This window comes from Pyrus communis, chromosome 9 (genome assembly GCF_963583255.1).
Source record: "Pyrus communis chromosome 9, drPyrComm1.1, whole genome shotgun sequence".
NCBI lineage: Eukaryota > Viridiplantae > Streptophyta > Magnoliopsida > Rosales > Rosaceae > Pyrus > Pyrus communis.
In genome coordinates, this window is record NC_084811.1 from 9,120,133 (window position 1) to 9,139,193 (window position 19,061).

At 36.4% G+C, this 19,061-nt stretch overlaps 2 protein-coding genes and 1 non-coding gene across 3 annotated transcripts; all 3 read right to left on the reverse strand.

Moving 5' to 3' along the window:
- Nucleotides 1–2,239: 2,239 nt before the first annotated feature.
- LOC137746291 (protein SODIUM POTASSIUM ROOT DEFECTIVE 1-like) lies at nt 2,240–4,184 on the reverse strand. Its single transcript, XM_068486369.1, has 3 exons — nt 3,343–4,184; nt 3,080–3,155; nt 2,240–2,750 (listed from the first exon to the last, which is right to left on the reverse strand). The coding sequence occupies exons 1-3, from the start codon at nt 3,994–3,996 to the stop codon at nt 2,572–2,574; spliced, it is 909 nt and encodes a 302-aa protein (XP_068342470.1). The 5' UTR covers nt 3,997–4,184; the 3' UTR covers nt 2,240–2,571.
- A 6,838-nt stretch (nt 4,185–11,022) lies between these two features.
- On the reverse strand, nt 11,023–14,434 carry LOC137744953 (UDP-glucuronic acid decarboxylase 1-like). Its single transcript, XM_068484778.1, has 7 exons — nt 13,540–14,434; nt 13,253–13,399; nt 13,057–13,136; nt 12,174–12,257; nt 11,974–12,048; nt 11,656–11,748; nt 11,023–11,425 (listed from the first exon to the last, which is right to left on the reverse strand). The coding sequence occupies exons 1-7, from the start codon at nt 14,150–14,152 to the stop codon at nt 11,216–11,218; spliced, it is 1,302 nt and encodes a 433-aa protein (XP_068340879.1). The 5' UTR covers nt 14,153–14,434; the 3' UTR covers nt 11,023–11,215.
- A 1,768-nt stretch (nt 14,435–16,202) lies between these two features.
- TRNAR-UCG (transfer RNA arginine (anticodon UCG)) lies at nt 16,203–16,276 on the reverse strand. Its single transcript has one exon. It is a non-coding gene; the product is annotated as a tRNA-Arg (tRNA).
- Between the last annotated feature and the right edge of the window lie 2,785 nt (nt 16,277–19,061).

The following is a 19,061-nucleotide window of genomic DNA, read 5'->3' on the forward strand; positions in this document are numbered from 1 at the left end:
TAACCCTAATAACTAGAAAAGTGAATTGACTATTTTGCTCATCGACTTCATAGTTCCATAAAATGTTCGTTGTACCTTCAAATTCGATTTCGCTTGCTCTCACACATTCGTAGCGACAAGTGCTAACAGGATATGCCAAGAAAATGGATCTTACGTGACACTACGAGGTGTCAACAAAAGTCAACGTTTGGCCTCAAAGGGCTTTTTTGTAATGTCACGCTTTAAAATTATAAAAACCGTAAAATCTAGAACAAGTCGTTGCAGAATTATAGATTTTTTTTTGTTCTAGATATTATAATATTAGTAATTAATGCTAATTTAGGACACTGGTAATTGAGTGAGCTTCCTTCTCACTCTCAAAAATTAGGAGCTCTTATTAGTTGTTTTGCTAACCTACGAGCATGACAGTGAGTGTGATTGGAGATGGATTTTTCCAAACCCTCCCTAAATTCTAGTTATGAGTTAATTCACGGAGGCCATTGAAAATGCTCTAAATGCTATATGAGACTGAGACTCCGTGAAAGAATCTATCATGCACATGGCACAATATGGCCATAACTCCTACCAATCACAAGTGAGCATTATACTTTTTTTTTTTCTTTTTCTTTCTCTTCTCTTAGTTTCTAACTTTTGACCAATCACAACAGAGAAAGACGCCACTAAAATTATGCATTGAATGCACAAAAGGCTCTCTACCCTTCAACACCATTGCTCAAGGGGAGTGATTTTTCACATTTCCTTTTTCTTTATATTCCACTATTTTTTTTTTCTCGTCTTTGGCTAACATAAATAAGGGAAGATCAAGAAAAAAAACAAGAGATGGATAATGAATGTTACTATCTTGTCGCAAACGAAAGCTTTTGAGTTCCCTCTAAATAACTCAAATTAGTTTCCGTGAATAACCAAACATGTAAAGCAAAGTGTGTTTCGTAAGAGAAATTTTTTTGTGTAAGGGTATCACCACGCGGCATATCGATCATCCCATTGTAAAGATTGCACGGCCTAATTATTGTCAATTGAAATAGTTTGTGGCATCTGATTTTTAAGTTATTGAGAGCCTTTGGAAATAAAATTTGACCCTAACAATACTGCATAGTGCATACTGGTTGTTATATGATTTGCCACGATGTCATTTGATTGGACATATCACATATCAAGCTAGAATTTTTTGTTGGCAGTAAATTTCGTATCAGCTATCAAGTAAATATATCAATACAGCATAGCAGAAGCAGTTTTTTTTCAAAGCACAGTAATGCCAAACCAACCCTATATCTCTATTCACTCCATCAAGTTCTCCAAGTTCTCATTATTATTGTTTTTAACTTTAATTTGGATCATTTGACTGAAAACTCATGTGCCTTTAGAATGGTAGGTTGGTAGCACTGAATGGCATAAGTTACTCTTGGACGCTCTCGGACATTTATTTCTGCCACGTCCACGTCCATATTTCTTTTATGAGTCAAGTTCAATCCATTGGTTCCACAATTGCGAGAAATGCTTATATCCGTCTGCCGTATCAAGCACTGCACTCTGTCATATAAAAGGCGGCCGGACACAAGTAAATATCTTTCCTCTAGAGTGGGCCTTCTAGTTTTTCATGACCAGAAAATACCAAGCCTCTTTCTAGCATAGTGATTAGTGGCCTTCAAAACTGTGTTTGATGTAGGAGTTGTGTAATACAAATAAAGACCCATTTGGCTATGCTGTTTACTTCTTTTATAACAGAAAAAGTCATTTGGTAACATGTTTCAATGAAAACGGGTGCCTGTTTTATTATTTTTACCAGATTACTGGTCTTTACAGCTTCAAAATGGCGGTCTAAAAAGCAAAGAGTAGTTGGTTTTAACTGGCTGTGGATGTCTCATTTTAATCTGAAACACCAAGAACCAAGAATATGGTCCTTGAGCCAGCAACCCAACAATCAGAATTTTACATTTTCCTAAGCACTATTTAACTAGCACGAACTGTGGTTAAAAACAAAAAAAAAAGAAACAAAATAGCTTTTTAGGAAGCACAAGGGCATGGCAGTATTAAACGAAGGGACTAGATAAAACAGAATAGAATGGTGGCCACATATAGATATTAATTTGTTGGGTATTCTAATAGACAAGAGACATTTACTTACAACGAGATTATCACATTGTCTGTATTTTAAATTAGTTACCCTACTGTTATGCATTTCAACTTTTTCACATAACAATGTATAATTAGTTTGAAAACAACTTCAATGACATTCCCGTGATAAGAAAGTTGCTCTCCACATTTTCTTATAAGTAAGAGATAGCAAAGGTCCCAAACTAAAAGCAAACTACAAAAAGTGAAGAATATGATAAGGTGGGTTCTAATCTTGATTCTTCTACTACTCACTCAACTTCTTCCTAGCTAGTTCCTTCCAAGCAATACAGAATCTGGTTCCTCCACTCACTCATGCTAATAGTGCATTTACACTAATATTAAATAATTAATTAATTCACATCCAAACCATACATCTAAAACATCTTGCCAGTTTTTGGTTTTTTTCTTCTCTCTCTCTCTCTCTCTCCCACGCCCTCTCTTCAGTTACCTGTTAAATTATTTCTTGGCCTCTAGTTTGGTAGGACAAGGTGGAGAGGCAGGTGATGCTGATGACACAGTAGGCCAAAACTGAGCGTTCTTCACCTTTGAGACACTGGCAAGGACACTCGATGGGGTTACATCTCCAGTGACTGTCACCTTCTTTGCTGCAAAGTCTATGTTGAATGATGTCACCCCTGCCCACATAAATGAAACACAAATATTGAGTTAAGTTTATACATTCATTGATAAAATTAAAACTACCATAAGTAGATATTAGCTATATTGAATGAGATGTTATTGTAATTGAGAAAGGAAAATGATTTCCGCACACTTTTTTTTCTCTCTGCACGCTTCAATTCATTATTGTTTCTTAATTCTTGTTTGATTTATTTCAATACAAAGACCAGAAATAGACATGGGTGTGCCGTGTGCATGAGAAGAAGGGAATGGGTGCGGAATTCACTTTCCTGGAATGATGCAATCTAGTAAAAATGTTTCAGCTTTAAAGAGCTAAACAAATTACCTTCCATTCTGGATAGATGTTTTCTCAGTTTTCCTACACACCCTTTGCAGTGAAGGGACACCATCAATACAACAACCTGCAAAAGAAGATCATTATATAAGTGATCATTTAAACAATTACTCAAGGCTTTGATTATTCTCCGACCTGGGATTCATACTCTCAACAATTGAAACCAAATTTAAAACCCTTAATATTCTTTAATGTTACCTCTATGCATATAAACTAACAATCTGAGCAAGAAAAACAGAAAATTTTGGACAAACCTGGTTGGAAGGCGGTGGCAGTGGTGGTGGCGTTGGTGGTTTTGAGTCTTTTGTCAGAGATGAGGAAGAAGAGCCAATTGAAGAAGTAGTAGATTTATTTTCTGTGATTATTTTCACTGCATTCTTTTTCTGCCCAACCGGAACCAATGCCAAAACCGGATCGTGATCCGATAACCCATCAAAGATCACAGTATCACTCAAAAGGTATCTGGAGGAGCCAGGAGGAGTAATAAGATCGATAGGGTTGGCAGAGCTCTTCCTAACAACACTCTCACTTAGAACAGAAGAAAACTTCTTAACATTTTCATCCAACTTTCCATGAAAAATATTACTAGTACTCTTCCTCATCTGATCATTTTCTTTTGAGGAGCTCTTGGTACTTGGTCTAAGTGATGAGGAGGTTGCTTTTTTCTTGCTCTTTGGGAGTTGGTGGTAGGCCTTGGGGTTGATGGGGGATTGGGAAGAGCATGGAGCAATGGGAAGGGTTCTGGAGCTTGTGCTTCTTCTTGCATCTTGGATGATGGGGTTGTGGCGGTCGAGGGCTCGGCCGCCGAGTTGTACGACGGAGGAGGAGGATGCTTGATGATCCATGTTCATGCATATGGCTGTTGAAGCTTGGGATGCACAGAATATGTCTATGCCTTTCATCTTCATATTTGATATGATAACACAGTGTGGGAACCAGTGGTTTAGAGAATCTGCATAAAAGGGGAAGTGAGAGAGAGAGAGAGGTAGGTTTAGAAAAGAAGGTAGGTAGTTTAATTTCTGCTTTTGAGCTTGAAGCTTCCTCTTGGAGATAAAGGGAGGAGATAAAACATAATATGGTTCTAGATTCCAAGCAAGTTAAAAAAAAATGATTTTTTTGCTAGTTAGAAAAATGATTTAATTGTGTAAAACACAATTTGTGATACAAACGATACAAATAAATAGATCAAAGAAGATAGGGTTTTTTTATTTGGGCCTCAATAAAATTTTACCAATAATTTCAACCAGATGAAAGAAAAAAAAGTGTCTGCACCAAAATACAAATTAACTTATATCCTCTAATAACGAGTCGAAAATCAAATATGGTGGTCCTTCCAATTAAACGATCTCTTGCTCTTCTCGACTCCCTTTCGAGTTTCTCTGTGTCGATCTTTTTTTTATATTATATTTTATTTTTATTTTTATTTTTTAAACAAACTATATTATTTATACGAAGGGGTAGAGGAGTAGGTTAATCCTCATAATCAACTAACAATAATGTAGTTCAAATTCGCCTTTGACAAAAATCAAACTTAAAACCTTACTTAAAAGTGAAAATGAATATTACTACACCATATCAGTAAGTGGTAGCCTTTGTGCAGTTAGATGAATTAATGTAGGAGTGTCGGTGTGCCATACATGGGTAGTTGTATAACTTACATTTGTAATATTATTATATTTTTGGTATTCCTTCAGGTATCATTTTTTTTTCTTTTTTCAAGTAATTTAGGGCTGGATCATGAGAGCATCAGAAATTGCAGATGGTGCACTGGGACCAAGATAAATAGATATTTAATTAGGGCATTTGTTCGTGTAATTACAGAGCTAAATATCCTAACTTTAACTTGATAAGTGTGGACGATCCCGTGACAATTTCCTTTGGATGCTTTAACCTTAAGATTTATATAATATAGGAAAGTGAATTTAATATGAAATTGAGTCCTGCTAGAACTAATTTATTGTATAGTCTGATAAACTGTTGGCCTGCTGGGGCATGCATGCCCTACAAATTTATTTTCACTACTTATTCACACGCTTGGCAGCAACTTGTTCCCGATATGTTTTGTTTTTTTAAATGAAAACAAACAATTGATCAGAAGAGACAGACCAACGGCTTCCTCAGTTTCAGTGTGAGTCACTCGGATGTTACAAATTCACTTATATTGTAATATGTGTACTAATTTATGAATAGGATAATTAGCTGAAATAATTAGTTTTTGACGTTTAATTGTATAAATGGTCATATTTTAGTAATGATGACATGTTAATCATATATCAATAGCATAATAATCACACAAAGATAATATAGGAATCACATTATAAAAATTGATCATTTTTGCAACCAGATGTCAAAAATTGGTCTATCCAACTAATTGCCCTCATAAATATTCTGTTTTAACTTTGTGATACATCAATCATGTCTCTCTCCATATTATAATATGCAACAGGATAGTCACTCAAAGTAACTTGGTATCCCCTAGTATATGTCGTGGGTTCAAATCATATTGAAATCGCAAGGAGCTTGTAAGTAACTTAGTTGACTAAAAGCATTTCTTTTTGTACCTGAGGTCAAGAAATTTTCTTTTTAAGTGAAAACTGAAATTATATTGAAATTAAAACTAAAAAAAAACTGAAAAGAGAAAAATAAAGGTTTGAAGAATTAAAGAAGGCCCTACAAAAACTTTCCTAAGAAGCCAATCACACCACACCAGCAACGGAACAAAAATATGAAAGGAAAGCTTTCCAGATGATATTTATCATGCAATTATTTAGATTCCTTTGAAATAAATGCTGCCAGCATATAAGTTTGCAAATAAATAAAAGAAAAATTAACGAAAAGTATAAAAAAATTTTAATTTTAATAAAAAATGATAAATAAAGATGTAGTAAATAGTACCAGGAAAAGGTAAAAATGAGATTTTTTTATTAAAAGTAAACAGTACCGGAAGTGTTTCGTTAAAACTCCCATTTTGATATTTTTCTTTCTTTTATGTGGATGGATGAGACTCAAAATCACTCACTCTCGTGATATTTCTACTTCTCAAAGCCTTCTGGGAACAGATGCTTATATAAATGGCTATCATGATTCATCTAACTCCTTTCATTTTCTTCTTTTTATCCCCTGCCAACCTAATTGAGTCCCCGTATTCATAAGCTATAGTTTAGGAGACAATTTATATACAATGAGTTCACCGTTATCATAGCATCTCAGTCTAATATTGCATTGATATGAGTAATTTTATCTCCACATAACAACGTATTACTTGATCAAAATGTTACGGTAACAATGAGTTCGTTTTATGTAAATCATTCTTATGGTTATAGACTCTGTCAAAAGACAAAAGACATGGAGGATCTTTTTAAGAAGAAAAATAAGGATGTTATGAGAAATGGCACATTGTATTGCATGGAGGTGGAAAATGGTGGGGTTGTTTAGAAGGTTGTCTTTCTTCTTTTTGGCTTTGAAGTTGGGTCAAAACTTTATTAGAAAATTATATATAGACGTGTGCTGTAAGTGAGAGGAAAGCTTTTTCATTACTTCTAGACGAGATGGTCCCACTTCCCAGGGAGGGACTAAGAACCCAAACCATGCATGGCTACATGGCTTGGCATTATGGCATATGACATTAATCCCAAATTCCAACTTTTACCAACAAATTCAAAAGGAAAAGGCAAAAAATAAACAAAACTTTCTTGGATTTTAGGTCGGCAGAGCCAAGCTGTTGGGATAAAAAGGGTTTGCGTATATAAAAGTGATTTGAAGTTGATGGATTTTACTCATTCTTGCTTAACAAGTAAAATAATTATCACCCCTTTTCGTTCATACCCACTAATTGCTCCAAATTCCAAAAGCGGAGAAAATTGTGTCAATGGATGAATATATCTCAATGGCTATATATCTTATGTGATGAGAAATAGAAGCACAATAATTGTATAAATTCAGTGATACAACAATATCTTCTGTTAAATACAGAGCAACCTGAAGCCGAAGCTGATGTCCGACATTAGTGACAGGTGTGGACTTGATTGTCTTGTGATTTATCGGAACTCTAAATTTAACACCTAATTGCCAAACTTTTATAATTATGGTATTCGTTCTGCACACCCAGAACATTGACAACTACACTAAAAGAAAAACGAAAATGAGCTATTATTGACACTCCCAAAATCTCAAGCTATTATGTGATTTTCTATTTTACCACTATATTACTTTTAGTGTCTACAATCTTGAAAACTTCATTAAGTATGATGACATAAATATGGGTAAATATTTATGGGGAGTTGTAAAGACCTTTTGTGCTCTAGAAGCAAGTAATCTTTTACTCTCGAGTCTGAGCATATATGCAAAAGACTCTAGCTCCATATAGAATCGGTGGCTACTTTATCAAGTCAGTCATTTCTTCGTGCTCAGGCTTTTTTACTCTTGGTCTGAGCAAAATTCTTCATTTTTTTTTTTTGGGTAATTCATGGATGAACAACCATATATGGACCCGATACTACTGAAAAGTTTTGGTGAAATTTACAATGGTGAAATGGAAGAAATGTTAGACTTGAGTAATCCTTCTAACTCTCTTGAATCAAATTTTCATAGTATGTCTTCTCATGATTTTTTGTTCTTTTTATTTACTCGTTTAATTATTTTTAGTATTATAGGTGTTTCATTATGAGTTTGAACATATTTGTATTTCAATCTCAATAACATGAATTAGATATTCAATTTCATGGATTAGAATTGGGGTTTTCCAGTAGACAAATTTATTTGTTGGTGCAATGCAATTTCATGAATAAGTTTTTTTGTTGCTACCCTTTGAATGCTTGTTTTTTTTTACCCTGATTTGCTTTTCATGTAATGAGCTCTACCCCCTTATTAATTGACTTCTCATTCGACCAACTTCTTTAGTTTTATTAACTAGTATGATAGCTTCCATTGTTAGTAAGTTACTATATATTATGTTGAAATAAATGGTTCACATGCTATAAAACTAAGTTTATTTTTATCTAGGGAGTCAAATAAAGATCAGTGAACATGACACAATGCTCTTTGACTGAAAAGAACTTTCAAAGTCGGGAAGACATCCTTGGTATTGTTCGTGAAATTGCATTAAAGCAAGGGTATGCAACTATTATTCGGAGATCGAAGGCTGATATATATGTTATCATTGGTTGTGATAGAGGTGGTAATTATCGAAATACTAATCTTTCGTTAGAGGACAAGAAAAGGAAAACAACATCTCGATTGATAAATTGTCCTTTTGAAATTTGGGGAAAGAAGAAACAAGAAGGATTTTGGAAGGTGGACATAAAAAATTTGTCACATAACCATGATCCTTCAACTGACATGTATGGGCATCCCTATTGTCGTCAATTTTTAGAAGACGAAATCTTGCGCATTAAACAAATGACCATGGCTAGTATACCACCTCACCAGATTCTTTCTTCATTTCGTCAAAGTAATCCTAATCTTTAAGAAATTTCTCAAAGTGTCTATAATGAAAGGTATAAGATTATGAAGCAGAGTGTAGGAGGACGTACGGTTGTTCAAGCCTTGTTGGACGAACTTGGTCAAGGTGGTTTCACTTATAACATTGAGTATGATTAGAATGGTCATTTGACTCATTTGTTCTTTGCCCATCCCATTTCAATTGCACTGACTAAGAGCTACTCAAATGTTTTTTTGATGGATTGCACCTATAAGACTAATAAGTAGAAGATGCCATTGTTGGATATCATTGGGGTCTCAAGTTTCAACACATCATTTTATTCTTGTTTTGCCTTTTTGCAAAAGGACGAGGAAGAGGATTGTGTATGGGCACTGACAGTGTTTAGTAAACTTGTGGGAATTGATAATCATCCAGTGCCTATTATATCAGATAGGGAATTGGCGTTGATGAAAGTGATAGAAATTGTCTTCCCTAAAACTACAAATATTTTATGTGTCTGGCATATTGAGAAAAATATCCTTACAAATTGTAAGTCTCATTTTGAAAACGAAGATGATTGGGTTAAGAAATCAATTTCAAGAAATCAAAGTTCGACTCTCAAGTGAGAAGATTCGTGTGTCACATAGACTTTGAATTCCCTTCTTTAAAGAACTTGTTACTCATGTATCTATGTTTGCACTGGATGAGTTACATAAGCAATATGAATTAGCAAAATCCACTGATGTTTTATCTAGATATAAGGGCCATTTAAAAAAAAAAAAAAAAACAATGGGCCTTCCTTGTGCACACATGATTAGAGAAGTGAGAAGTGAATTGCAATTGAAGGACGTACATGAGCAATGGAGGATTGATACAAGATTGTTTAGTGATGTTTGTGATGTTAACTTGGATGGTGATAAAGATGAAAAAAGTGATCTTCTGACAGATTTTAAATTGAAATACGAAAAAAATGCCCATTTTTGAAAAAGAAGGTACCAAAAGGTAGCTATCCCAATTTCTTCTCTTCCTTTAATTCTTGAGCCTACTATTCAAGGTCGTTCATCAAAGTCAAAGAAGAGAAAGGAATCTAACTTCACACAGCATGAGCCTTCGTCGTTTAAGATAGTTGAGAACTCCCGAAAATGTAGCATTTGTAACAGTGTTGGCCACAACCGTCGAACCTGCGAACTCAACGAGAGAGCTGCATGAGTTTTGTGGTATGATTGTAGATTTTGAACAGAGACATACTTGTACATTCTTTTTTTATAATTACTCTTTAAATCACGTTCATCTTGGTTGGGACTTGAAATTAGTTTGTGTTCCCTCAACTGAAATTTCTCTTGCATGTGTAACAACTAAAGTCTGCAAATAGACTACATAGGACATATTTGTATGTTTTCTAATTGTTTTGGTATATTTTATTATGATATACAGGTTATGCACTTTGCTGATGCATATTTGTGTGCTTCATTGAGATGTGGAGGCAATTGAAGATTAGAGTTTGATTATCAAGGAAATGGAAACAGGCTTCAGGCTTTGTTTGAGATGTGGAGGCAATTGCTGATACATATACGTTTGGATGCTATGTTGGTTAAAACTCTAGAAAAAGAACATGAGATTATTCCTTGTTATGATGGTCAAGATATGAACTGTGATAACCACACAACTATTATGTCATATTTTAGAAGGATTACATGTTGCCTTTAGCAACAATTTTATTTTGTTGAAAAGAAGGAAGAAAGATGTTATTTGTGACATTTGCTATGCTATTTGTTTCATAGGAAATCTGGAAAGAAAACAAATCTACCAGAAATCCCTCCAATTTTTATCGTCAGCAAAATCAATTCCAAATGAAAGATTAATTAGGCTTTCAAAAAAATGAAAAACATGCTCAAAACCCAAGCATTCCCACCAATTTATTTTAGTCATTAAAATTATACTTAATGAGGTTTTCAAAATTCTAGGCACATTAAAACAATACAAGGGCAAAACCGAAAATCAAATTAAAAGAATTAAAATAGATAAATCAGAAATATAGAGGTGTGGATTGAGATTTTAAGAATGAGATCTTAAGAATGCCAATAACAGTTCCCAAACGAAAAAGGAAAAATCAAAGAGAGAGGACTGCGGAGCCAGCGAGCCTCCACCTTCCCCACTCCGATGTCCCCTTTTGCTTAATTCCGGTCACCCCCTTCCCATCCTCAATCGAGCTTCGACCAAAGTTGAAAGGAACTGACAAAGAGGATTCACGGTGATGACAAGAGAGGGGCAAGCGCCGATCAAGGAAGGGTGGTCAAGGCAAAACCCTTCCATTTTCTCTCTTCTTTGGTTTTAAAAATGTTATGGAATACCCATTGGGCCTCATATAACACCAGAAAGAATTCAAGCTACCAATACTTTGATCAGTATTAGGCTTTTCTGCAGGCAGAATTTACTCTCCCTTCAAGATACCAAAAACAGTAAAAAAGAATAAGAGAAGATGCACCCTTCCACCACCACAGTGTGCCAGAAAATGTGGTAAAAATATTTCATCAAAATCTAGTGACTGCAGACTCTCTGCTGGTCAAGCACGGTCGTTAAATAGATACATTTCCTACAGTGGCATTTTGCTTGAATTGCCAGGTAAATGTGAACCGAGGATGACAATAATAAACGAATCGATTTGATACAGTCGTGCTTCACACTATACATACTGGTTCTCCTCATTCTTAGTTAATCCCTTTTCCTTCATCTTCATTTAAAATGCGATTCTGGAAATCACTCACCATTAGAGGCAGTCCTTCCCTCAGCGAGACTTTCGGCTCCCAGTTCAATAGCTCCTTGGCTTTGCTAATATCGGGCTTCCTCTTGTGTGGATCATCAGCAGTATTTGGTCTAAATTCTATTGTCGCACTTGAATCAATTGTATCTTTGACAACCTGTTCATCAGGAACAACAGAAAATTTGAGAGTGCCATAGTAGAATCTCTCACTGTTGTGGGCATAAAAATTACTTAGAATACCAAATCTTGTAACAAACAAGGATAAAAGAAAGCAAAATGCTAAAAGTGCTTTAAAAGAATTAGGGCCCAAGCATCTTATAGCATTTTCTGAAGTCTAAATGGTACATGAAAAATATTAAATTTACGGAAACGAGGTTTAAGACAAACCTCAGCAAGCTCAAGCATGGTGAACTCCCCTGGATTACCCAGGTTGAAAGGTCCCACATGTTCTCCGTCCATCAATGCCATCAGTCCATTGACCTGTCATTGCAAAAAGTGTTCTATAAGAACATCTGCCATGTCCTAAAATGAAACTACTTCTAGAATTTCCCGGTGATCATGAGATCTATTGTTTCAGCCACACAATGTACACGTTTTAAAGTACAAAAATAAAAAAGTGGCAAGCATGAAGAATATACATCAGTAATACGGCATGAGCAAAAGTTGCAACGAAAGAACTATAATGATATAGAAAGTCTGGCATACCAAATCGGAGACATATTGAAAGCTTCGTGTTTGTTTACCATCACCATACACAGTCAATGGTTGTTTGCGGATAGCCTGCACGGACCGCCAATGTTGTTAGAATAACACAACAATGAGAATCACATTGCAAAACTTTTAGTATTCATGAGTTATTAGTTGAAGAGATTCAAATCACTTTAAAAGGAAAGGGTAGTATTAACCTGTGCAACAAAATTGCTAACCACACGCCCATCATCTAAACACATACGTGGCCCATACGTGTTGAAAATTCGAGCAATACGCACCTGAAAAGAGAAAGCTTTATGTGAGCTTGACAAGTCAATCATGGTAAACGAGCCAAGGCAAATCCTATCTTACTTTCAACCACATTAGTTACAACTTCTGCAAGATAGAAAAGGATTTGGATGAGACAAGGTTAAGAAATGGAAAGACGACTTGTATACTTCGGTCAAGGATCAAGTAAAAGTGCAACTGGTGCAGGGTAAAAATTTGAATTACCAGAAAGCTCAAAACAACTATACATGGAAAGCCCAAATAAATAAATTCACTTGGCTAAGCTTCAAGTTGGCATTACCATATAGTTCAAGCTACCGTAAAGGGAAAGCCCAAATAATACTTTGATAACTTGCAACCCTTAATGTATGTGCAGTTTTTGGTAGCTTTAAAACTATGGCATATTTAAAAGTCCACCGAATCAACATTTAAAATGACAACTAAAGTATAGAACAGAACAGTTTTCCAAGAGAAAGAATATGTATAAAGTAGAATACGTGAAATGAATTTAAAGGAACAGACTAGATCACCCACAGTCTAATGTCACCATGAAAACTCCCAATGCAACTGGAAAAAGAGGGGGGCGGGTACCACTAAGTTAGTAAATTGACAAAAGTATGCAGTTTCTCAAGAATTAAATGGTCATGGAAGACCAGATTGGAGATATGGATATAAAATCCTATATAATTCTACTAAAATGTGAAAAATGACATTAACATTCTACATCTGCACGCCAAAAGATCTGCGCATCAAATTATGGATTCCAATAGTTCATTTACAACTGAGCATCAGAATCAAACTTTCAGTCACCTCAACATCGGCACCTCGATGATAATCCATTGCCAACGTCTCTGCTGTCCTCTTTCCTTCATCATAGCAACTCCTCTCACCTATTCATTTTCGAACGCACACACGCGTAAACACATTAAACAACAAAAATGCATTGTAGACGAAAACATCTAAGATATAAAAGGAAAAGAAAATGCAAGAATAACAACCAACGCACCTATAGGATTTACGTTTCCCCAGTAAGTTTCCTTCTGAGGATGCTCCAGAGGGTCCCCATAAACTTCACTCGTACTAGTGAGCAGAAACCGCGCCCCGATTCGCTTGGCAAGTCCCAACATATTAAGAGTACCCATCACATTGGTCTTGTAATCACAGTCAAGGACCTCAAAAACTAAACTTTCATAATTCAACCCAAAAAATGAAGCCAAAAACAACCGCCCAAATGCCTGAATTCAATAAAAACTGCGAAAACTAGGAAAAAAGTATAATTGATTGAAAAGGATATGATTGTCTTGACTGGGTTATACTTGTAATGAACAGGGGAGGCAGGGCAAGCCAAATGGTAGATCTGATCCACCTCCAGCAGAATCGGCTCGACGACGTCGTGCCTAATGAGCTCGAACCTCGGGTTCCCGAAATGGTGCACCAGATTGTCCTTCCTCCCAGTGAAGAAATTATCAATCACAATGACATCATTACCTCTGTCAATGAGCTTATCAACGAGGTGGGACCCGACGAACCCAGCTCCGCCGGTGACGACGATTCGCAGCCTCCGCTGGCCGAGCGCAACAGGGACGCGACCGACCTTGGCATGGGTGGGCTTGGAGACGAGGTCGTGGGCGGTGGAGAAGGTTCTGGAGACGGAGGTGGCGGCGGAGTTGGGATCGGAGGGGCCGAGGCGGGAGAGGGTGGGCTGGAGGATGAAGAAGGTGGAGCCGATGAGAATGCCGACGAGGATGAAGAGGAGGCGCTGCTCCTTGAAGAGGTAGTTGATGGATCTGGGGAGGGATCGGGGGTGCTTGGGAGCTTTGGTGGAGTAGGGGGAGCTGAGGGTCGATGGGATCTCTTCGTCCCGTCGGTGGTTCAAGCTTGATTGCTTGTGCAGTTGCTTCATCATTGGAATATGGGGATTGAGATTTGCTCTCTCTCCCTTCTTCTGGTGCTTGTTTAGGGAGAAAGGCAGAGACTTTCTGGTTCAGGCGAAAAGGGTTAGTGGGGGAGAGAGTGTGCGTGATTTGATTGGGAGTATGGAAGGTCTGTGTGTTTGAGAAGAGGTGGTTATGGTGATGGAGAGATGGAGGAACGGAGAAATATGTGATGAGATTTTGGAGGGGCCTGCTTTGAGTAATTAGGAAGGGATTTGCAATTTGAATGGACCCAGACTATGGTGATGAAACGCGCGGGTGGCAGTTGGTGTGTGGGGGAAATATGGTACCAACGACAACGAGGATGTGAGTCATGTGACGGTGTCGTGGAACTGTTCTTTGATTATAAATCAGCAATTTTACATACCACTGAGTGGGATTGAATTGTGATTAAAATTGGAAGATCCTTAGTTTGGTTTTTTTTTTTTTTTTTTTGTTCAAAAGATAAATTTTGTCAAATTAGTTATCGACAGAATTTAAACTTATGTCATCATGTAAGAACTCAACACATTTTCACCATTATGGTTGTAATAATTAAATTTAATAGTTAAATTAAATATATGTAACACGGTTTACTACACAGAATTAAATCTGAACCTATAAATTAGCGCATTAATCAGATATATTTTGAAACATATTATTGTGTGCAAAGTATGAGCGTGATTTTAATCTCACGTGATATTGTTAGCCTCAAATTGTAGTGTCATACATTTATTTCAGTTATTTTTTGTCATTAATTAATGAATTAATCAGCTATATTTTGAAATAATAATAATAATTGCATGTGATTATAGACTTAGAGAAGGGGTGTCACATCCCCGCCCGGGGCGAATCACTTCCCGGGCCCGCTCCACCACCGTAGCACGGTATTGTCCGCTTTGGGCTCCGACTACGCCCTTACGGTTTTGTTTCTGGGAACTCACACGAGAACTTCTCGATGGGTCACCCATCCTGGGAATGCTCTCGCGTGCTACTCACTTAACTTCGGAGTTCCAATGGAACCCGAAGCCAGTAAGCTCCCAAAAGGCCTCGTGCTAGGTAGGAATAGGAATATACATTTAAGGATCACTCCCATGGGTGATGTGGGATGTTACAATCCACCCCCCTTAGGAGCCCGACGTCCTCGTTGGCACACACGCGGCCAGGGTTAGGCTCTGATACCAAATTGTCACATCCTGGCCCGGGACGGATCACTTCCCGGGCCCGCTCCACCACCGTAGCACAATATTGTCCGCTTTGGGCTCCGACTACGCCCTCACGGTTTCGTTTCTAGGAACTCACACGAGAACTTCCCGATGGGTCACCCATCCTGGGAATGCTCTCGCACACTACTCGCTTAACTTCAGAGTTCCAATGGAACCCAAAGCCAGTAAGCTCCCAAAAGGCCTCGTGCTAGGTAGGAATAGGAATATACATTTAAGAATCACTTCCCTGGACTATGTGGGATGTTACAGAGGGCATTCTTTATATGTTGAAAGCTTCATCATTTTAGGTGTTGGCTTTATATATAGACAAGAAAGACGTGACATGTTTTAATCAAACCTTAACATGTGATGTAACCAATAGCACCCCCCATAAATTAATTCAACCAAATTATAAAACGTGTCAGTGTTAAGCGACGAGATTATATTTCTTAATAATAATGTGACAAAAGGTACATATTTATGTTAACTTAATTTGATTTATTAATTTCATGTTAAGTGGTAGATTGTTGTGTATAGCATTAGAAATTGGTGCACATAGGTGAGGAGTGGGTTGTCTATTTGAGATTTGAGAAGATTGTGAGAGATGTATTTGAATTGTTCATCCCAAAATATAATGTGTGCGAATCCGAATGCAGGCTTCCCGATGCTAGCTGGAGTTTCACCAAACTTCTCCTAAACCAAAAACCGGGCCAACTTTGGGCCTAACAGAGTGGACAGGATATACTCCACATAGAAGGCCCATTGTAAAAAATGGACTCTAAATTGGAGCCCAAAAAGAAAGTTAAAAAAAAGATTAAAAATAAAAAGACAACATTTGCGACCACAGTGGGAGTCGAACCCACGACCTTTTGATCCGAAGTCAAACGCGCTAATCCACTGCGCTATGCGGTCAACTTGTGAGGTCTTTGCCTCTTCAATTATGATAAAATCATGAATTAAAAAAAAATGTATTTTTTCTTTGGACAATATATCTTGTGTTCAAGAAATTGTAAGTTATCAGTATTTCTTCTAAATGATTAAGATCAAGTTTATTATTTGTTTTAATCAGTTTAATTTTTTATATGCCGGTCAATGACTCATACAATGTTAAATTAATTTTTTTAATGGAAGAGTTCATAATAATAGCTTGCTGCTAGAGATTTCACATGTCTTTGAGTGCGTGATACGTCTTCTAGTGGTATTTCTCTCCACTTGTATGTAAGAGATTTTTAGTTCGAATTTCCAAAATGATAAATTTGATAAAATGTCAATTAGAATTTTCATACATCAAATTTTTTGCCTTTATTGATAAAATGTCAAAATCATGCCTCTTTGAAACTCTAGGGTTTACCCACTTGCCAAGCAATTTAATTGCATGTGCATATATATATATACTCGACTTGGGAAAATTTTACAAGTATGTGATGAGGACTCATAAAAATTCTTTTCGCGAGTTCCTTTTCATATGACATGACTTTCTGCTTTGAGAAGGAGATATATCCCAAAGGCCAACAGAGTCATTATCATGTATCTGCTCTGCTGATATTGCATCTGGTTCTCATATATATATATATAATGATTTAGAAACAAGCAACTATCACGGGGTGGCTCAGTGGTTGGGAATGAATTCCAGACTTGTATTCCACACGGCAAGTTCTGAATTCGATTCATGGGACTAGTGAATCGCACAATAGTGGCCAGGAGAGGGTAAAATGCCTCTGTGAGTTTTCTCGACCCTGAAATGATAGATTATTCTGGTGAAGCCACCAGCTATCCCCTTTCTTTAAAAAATAAAAAATAAAAAAGGTTTAGAAACTAGCTAGATTAGGTTTCTCATTGTAGAAAGTTTTGTGCCCACGCAAAGCTCTACATGTGGATCCCATATATTATCCTGTTTATCAACGGTGAGCTCTAAAATTCAACGTTGGATAGAGCAACACAAAATTTTCTTTTCAATTATTTGAATCGCATTTAAGAGCAAGATGCATACAAGGGTTCACTTCATAACTGGAGAATGAAGGGTCGGCACCGTCCGAGTGCTTCAGATACGTCAAGGTAAATCCAAATGGTCAGGCTCAACCCTCAAATTGATTAGCTAGCTAGTAAGCTTACTTCAAGGGAAGATGACATGTCTGATACACCCTTTATTATTCGACTGATATTTATGATGATTATTGGTTAAGGAAAATCAATGGGGGGTGGCGGCACTCCATTTTTTGAATAAAAGACATTACAGATACATACTTATAAAAAAATAAAATAAAATAAAACAAAATTATCTCGAAAAGGATTCACGCGAACGAAATTAAAAAAATTAAAATAAAGCATGATCAATTGCAAAGCAATGTGTGGATGCCAACACTTCGTTGAAAGTCAAGTTCATCAAGAACGGCAAGATTACAAGGATTAATAGAGAATTGCTAGATCTTGTGTTACACGGAGATCATATGAGAACAAAAACTTCAAACTAATATTGTGATAGGGAGTACAATACTCATGGCCTAACCGAATCACCTAATCACCACCATGAGTTCAGAAAACCAAGTGAAGTGAGTACAACAAATCAAATAGCTCCATCCTTTCATACATAGATAGATTTGAAACTAAAATGACAAGACAGTGCTACCCTCCACCTCCTCCCGGCATCCCGAAGAGAGCTATGGTCCATACCAGTCCTAAACCCTTAGTACCGTATTGGCTAATCCGAACCAGAAGCAATTCGACAACTTTCACGCCTTGCAACTTCAAACCTATATCGAAAGTGACGGCTAGAGTCAAAACCTTTTGCTACCATTTACTGTAGTGATTGCTATCTTTCCTTATAGCGATATATAATATTATATGAGTAGCTTGATTGAGAAACTAAATTGGTGGGCACTGAAAGTCATTTTTAGGGTGAAATGCCATTATTACAAGCGCACATCAAATATTTCAACTTCGCATCGCCATCAATATGAAAAAGGAAAAAAATAAAAAAATAAAAAAATCATCACAAATTTCAGTACCATACACCTTTGATTTACGTGTACGGAGTCCAAGGGAGGGTGTAAAGTTGTAAACCTTCGAAGAAAGGCTGAAAGGGAAAACTCAGCTTTCAAAACAATTCATCAAGATCTTAAAGAAAGTGAAACTGATTAAGTTGTTGATCCAGCAATCTTTAATATTCTTTGATGCATAATAAACTAATCAAACATTTTGTAATTGGTTTTATATGCATCTTGTGGATTAATTAGAAAATGTAGATATTATATTTAGACGTTATTGCATTACAACAAAGTTTAAATTAAATTATACCGAATGTTTTTTTTCCTTCAATTAAATAGTATTACATAATTTTCCTATTCTTGCTCATTCATGAAATCAAGAATAGAAAATTACATAAAGAAGAAAAAATAGGATATTTGGTTTCAAAAGTCAAGTATATATTCGGTATCAAAAGTCAAATATGTAACTAAATTCCACAAAATTTATCGTATTAGTTACATTGCCCATTAGCTAGGTTACTGCAAATGGTGATTTTTTTTATTTTTTATTTTTGTTAAAGGTTATTATTTTTATTTATACAACATGCAAATTTATAATATAATATAATTTTTGTCTAGCTTAATATAGCTGTTATCAAAAGTCAAACACGTCGTTAGCGGTGTCAACTGTATGGAATGCCCATTTTGAACGTCACAAATTTTGACACCTGGAT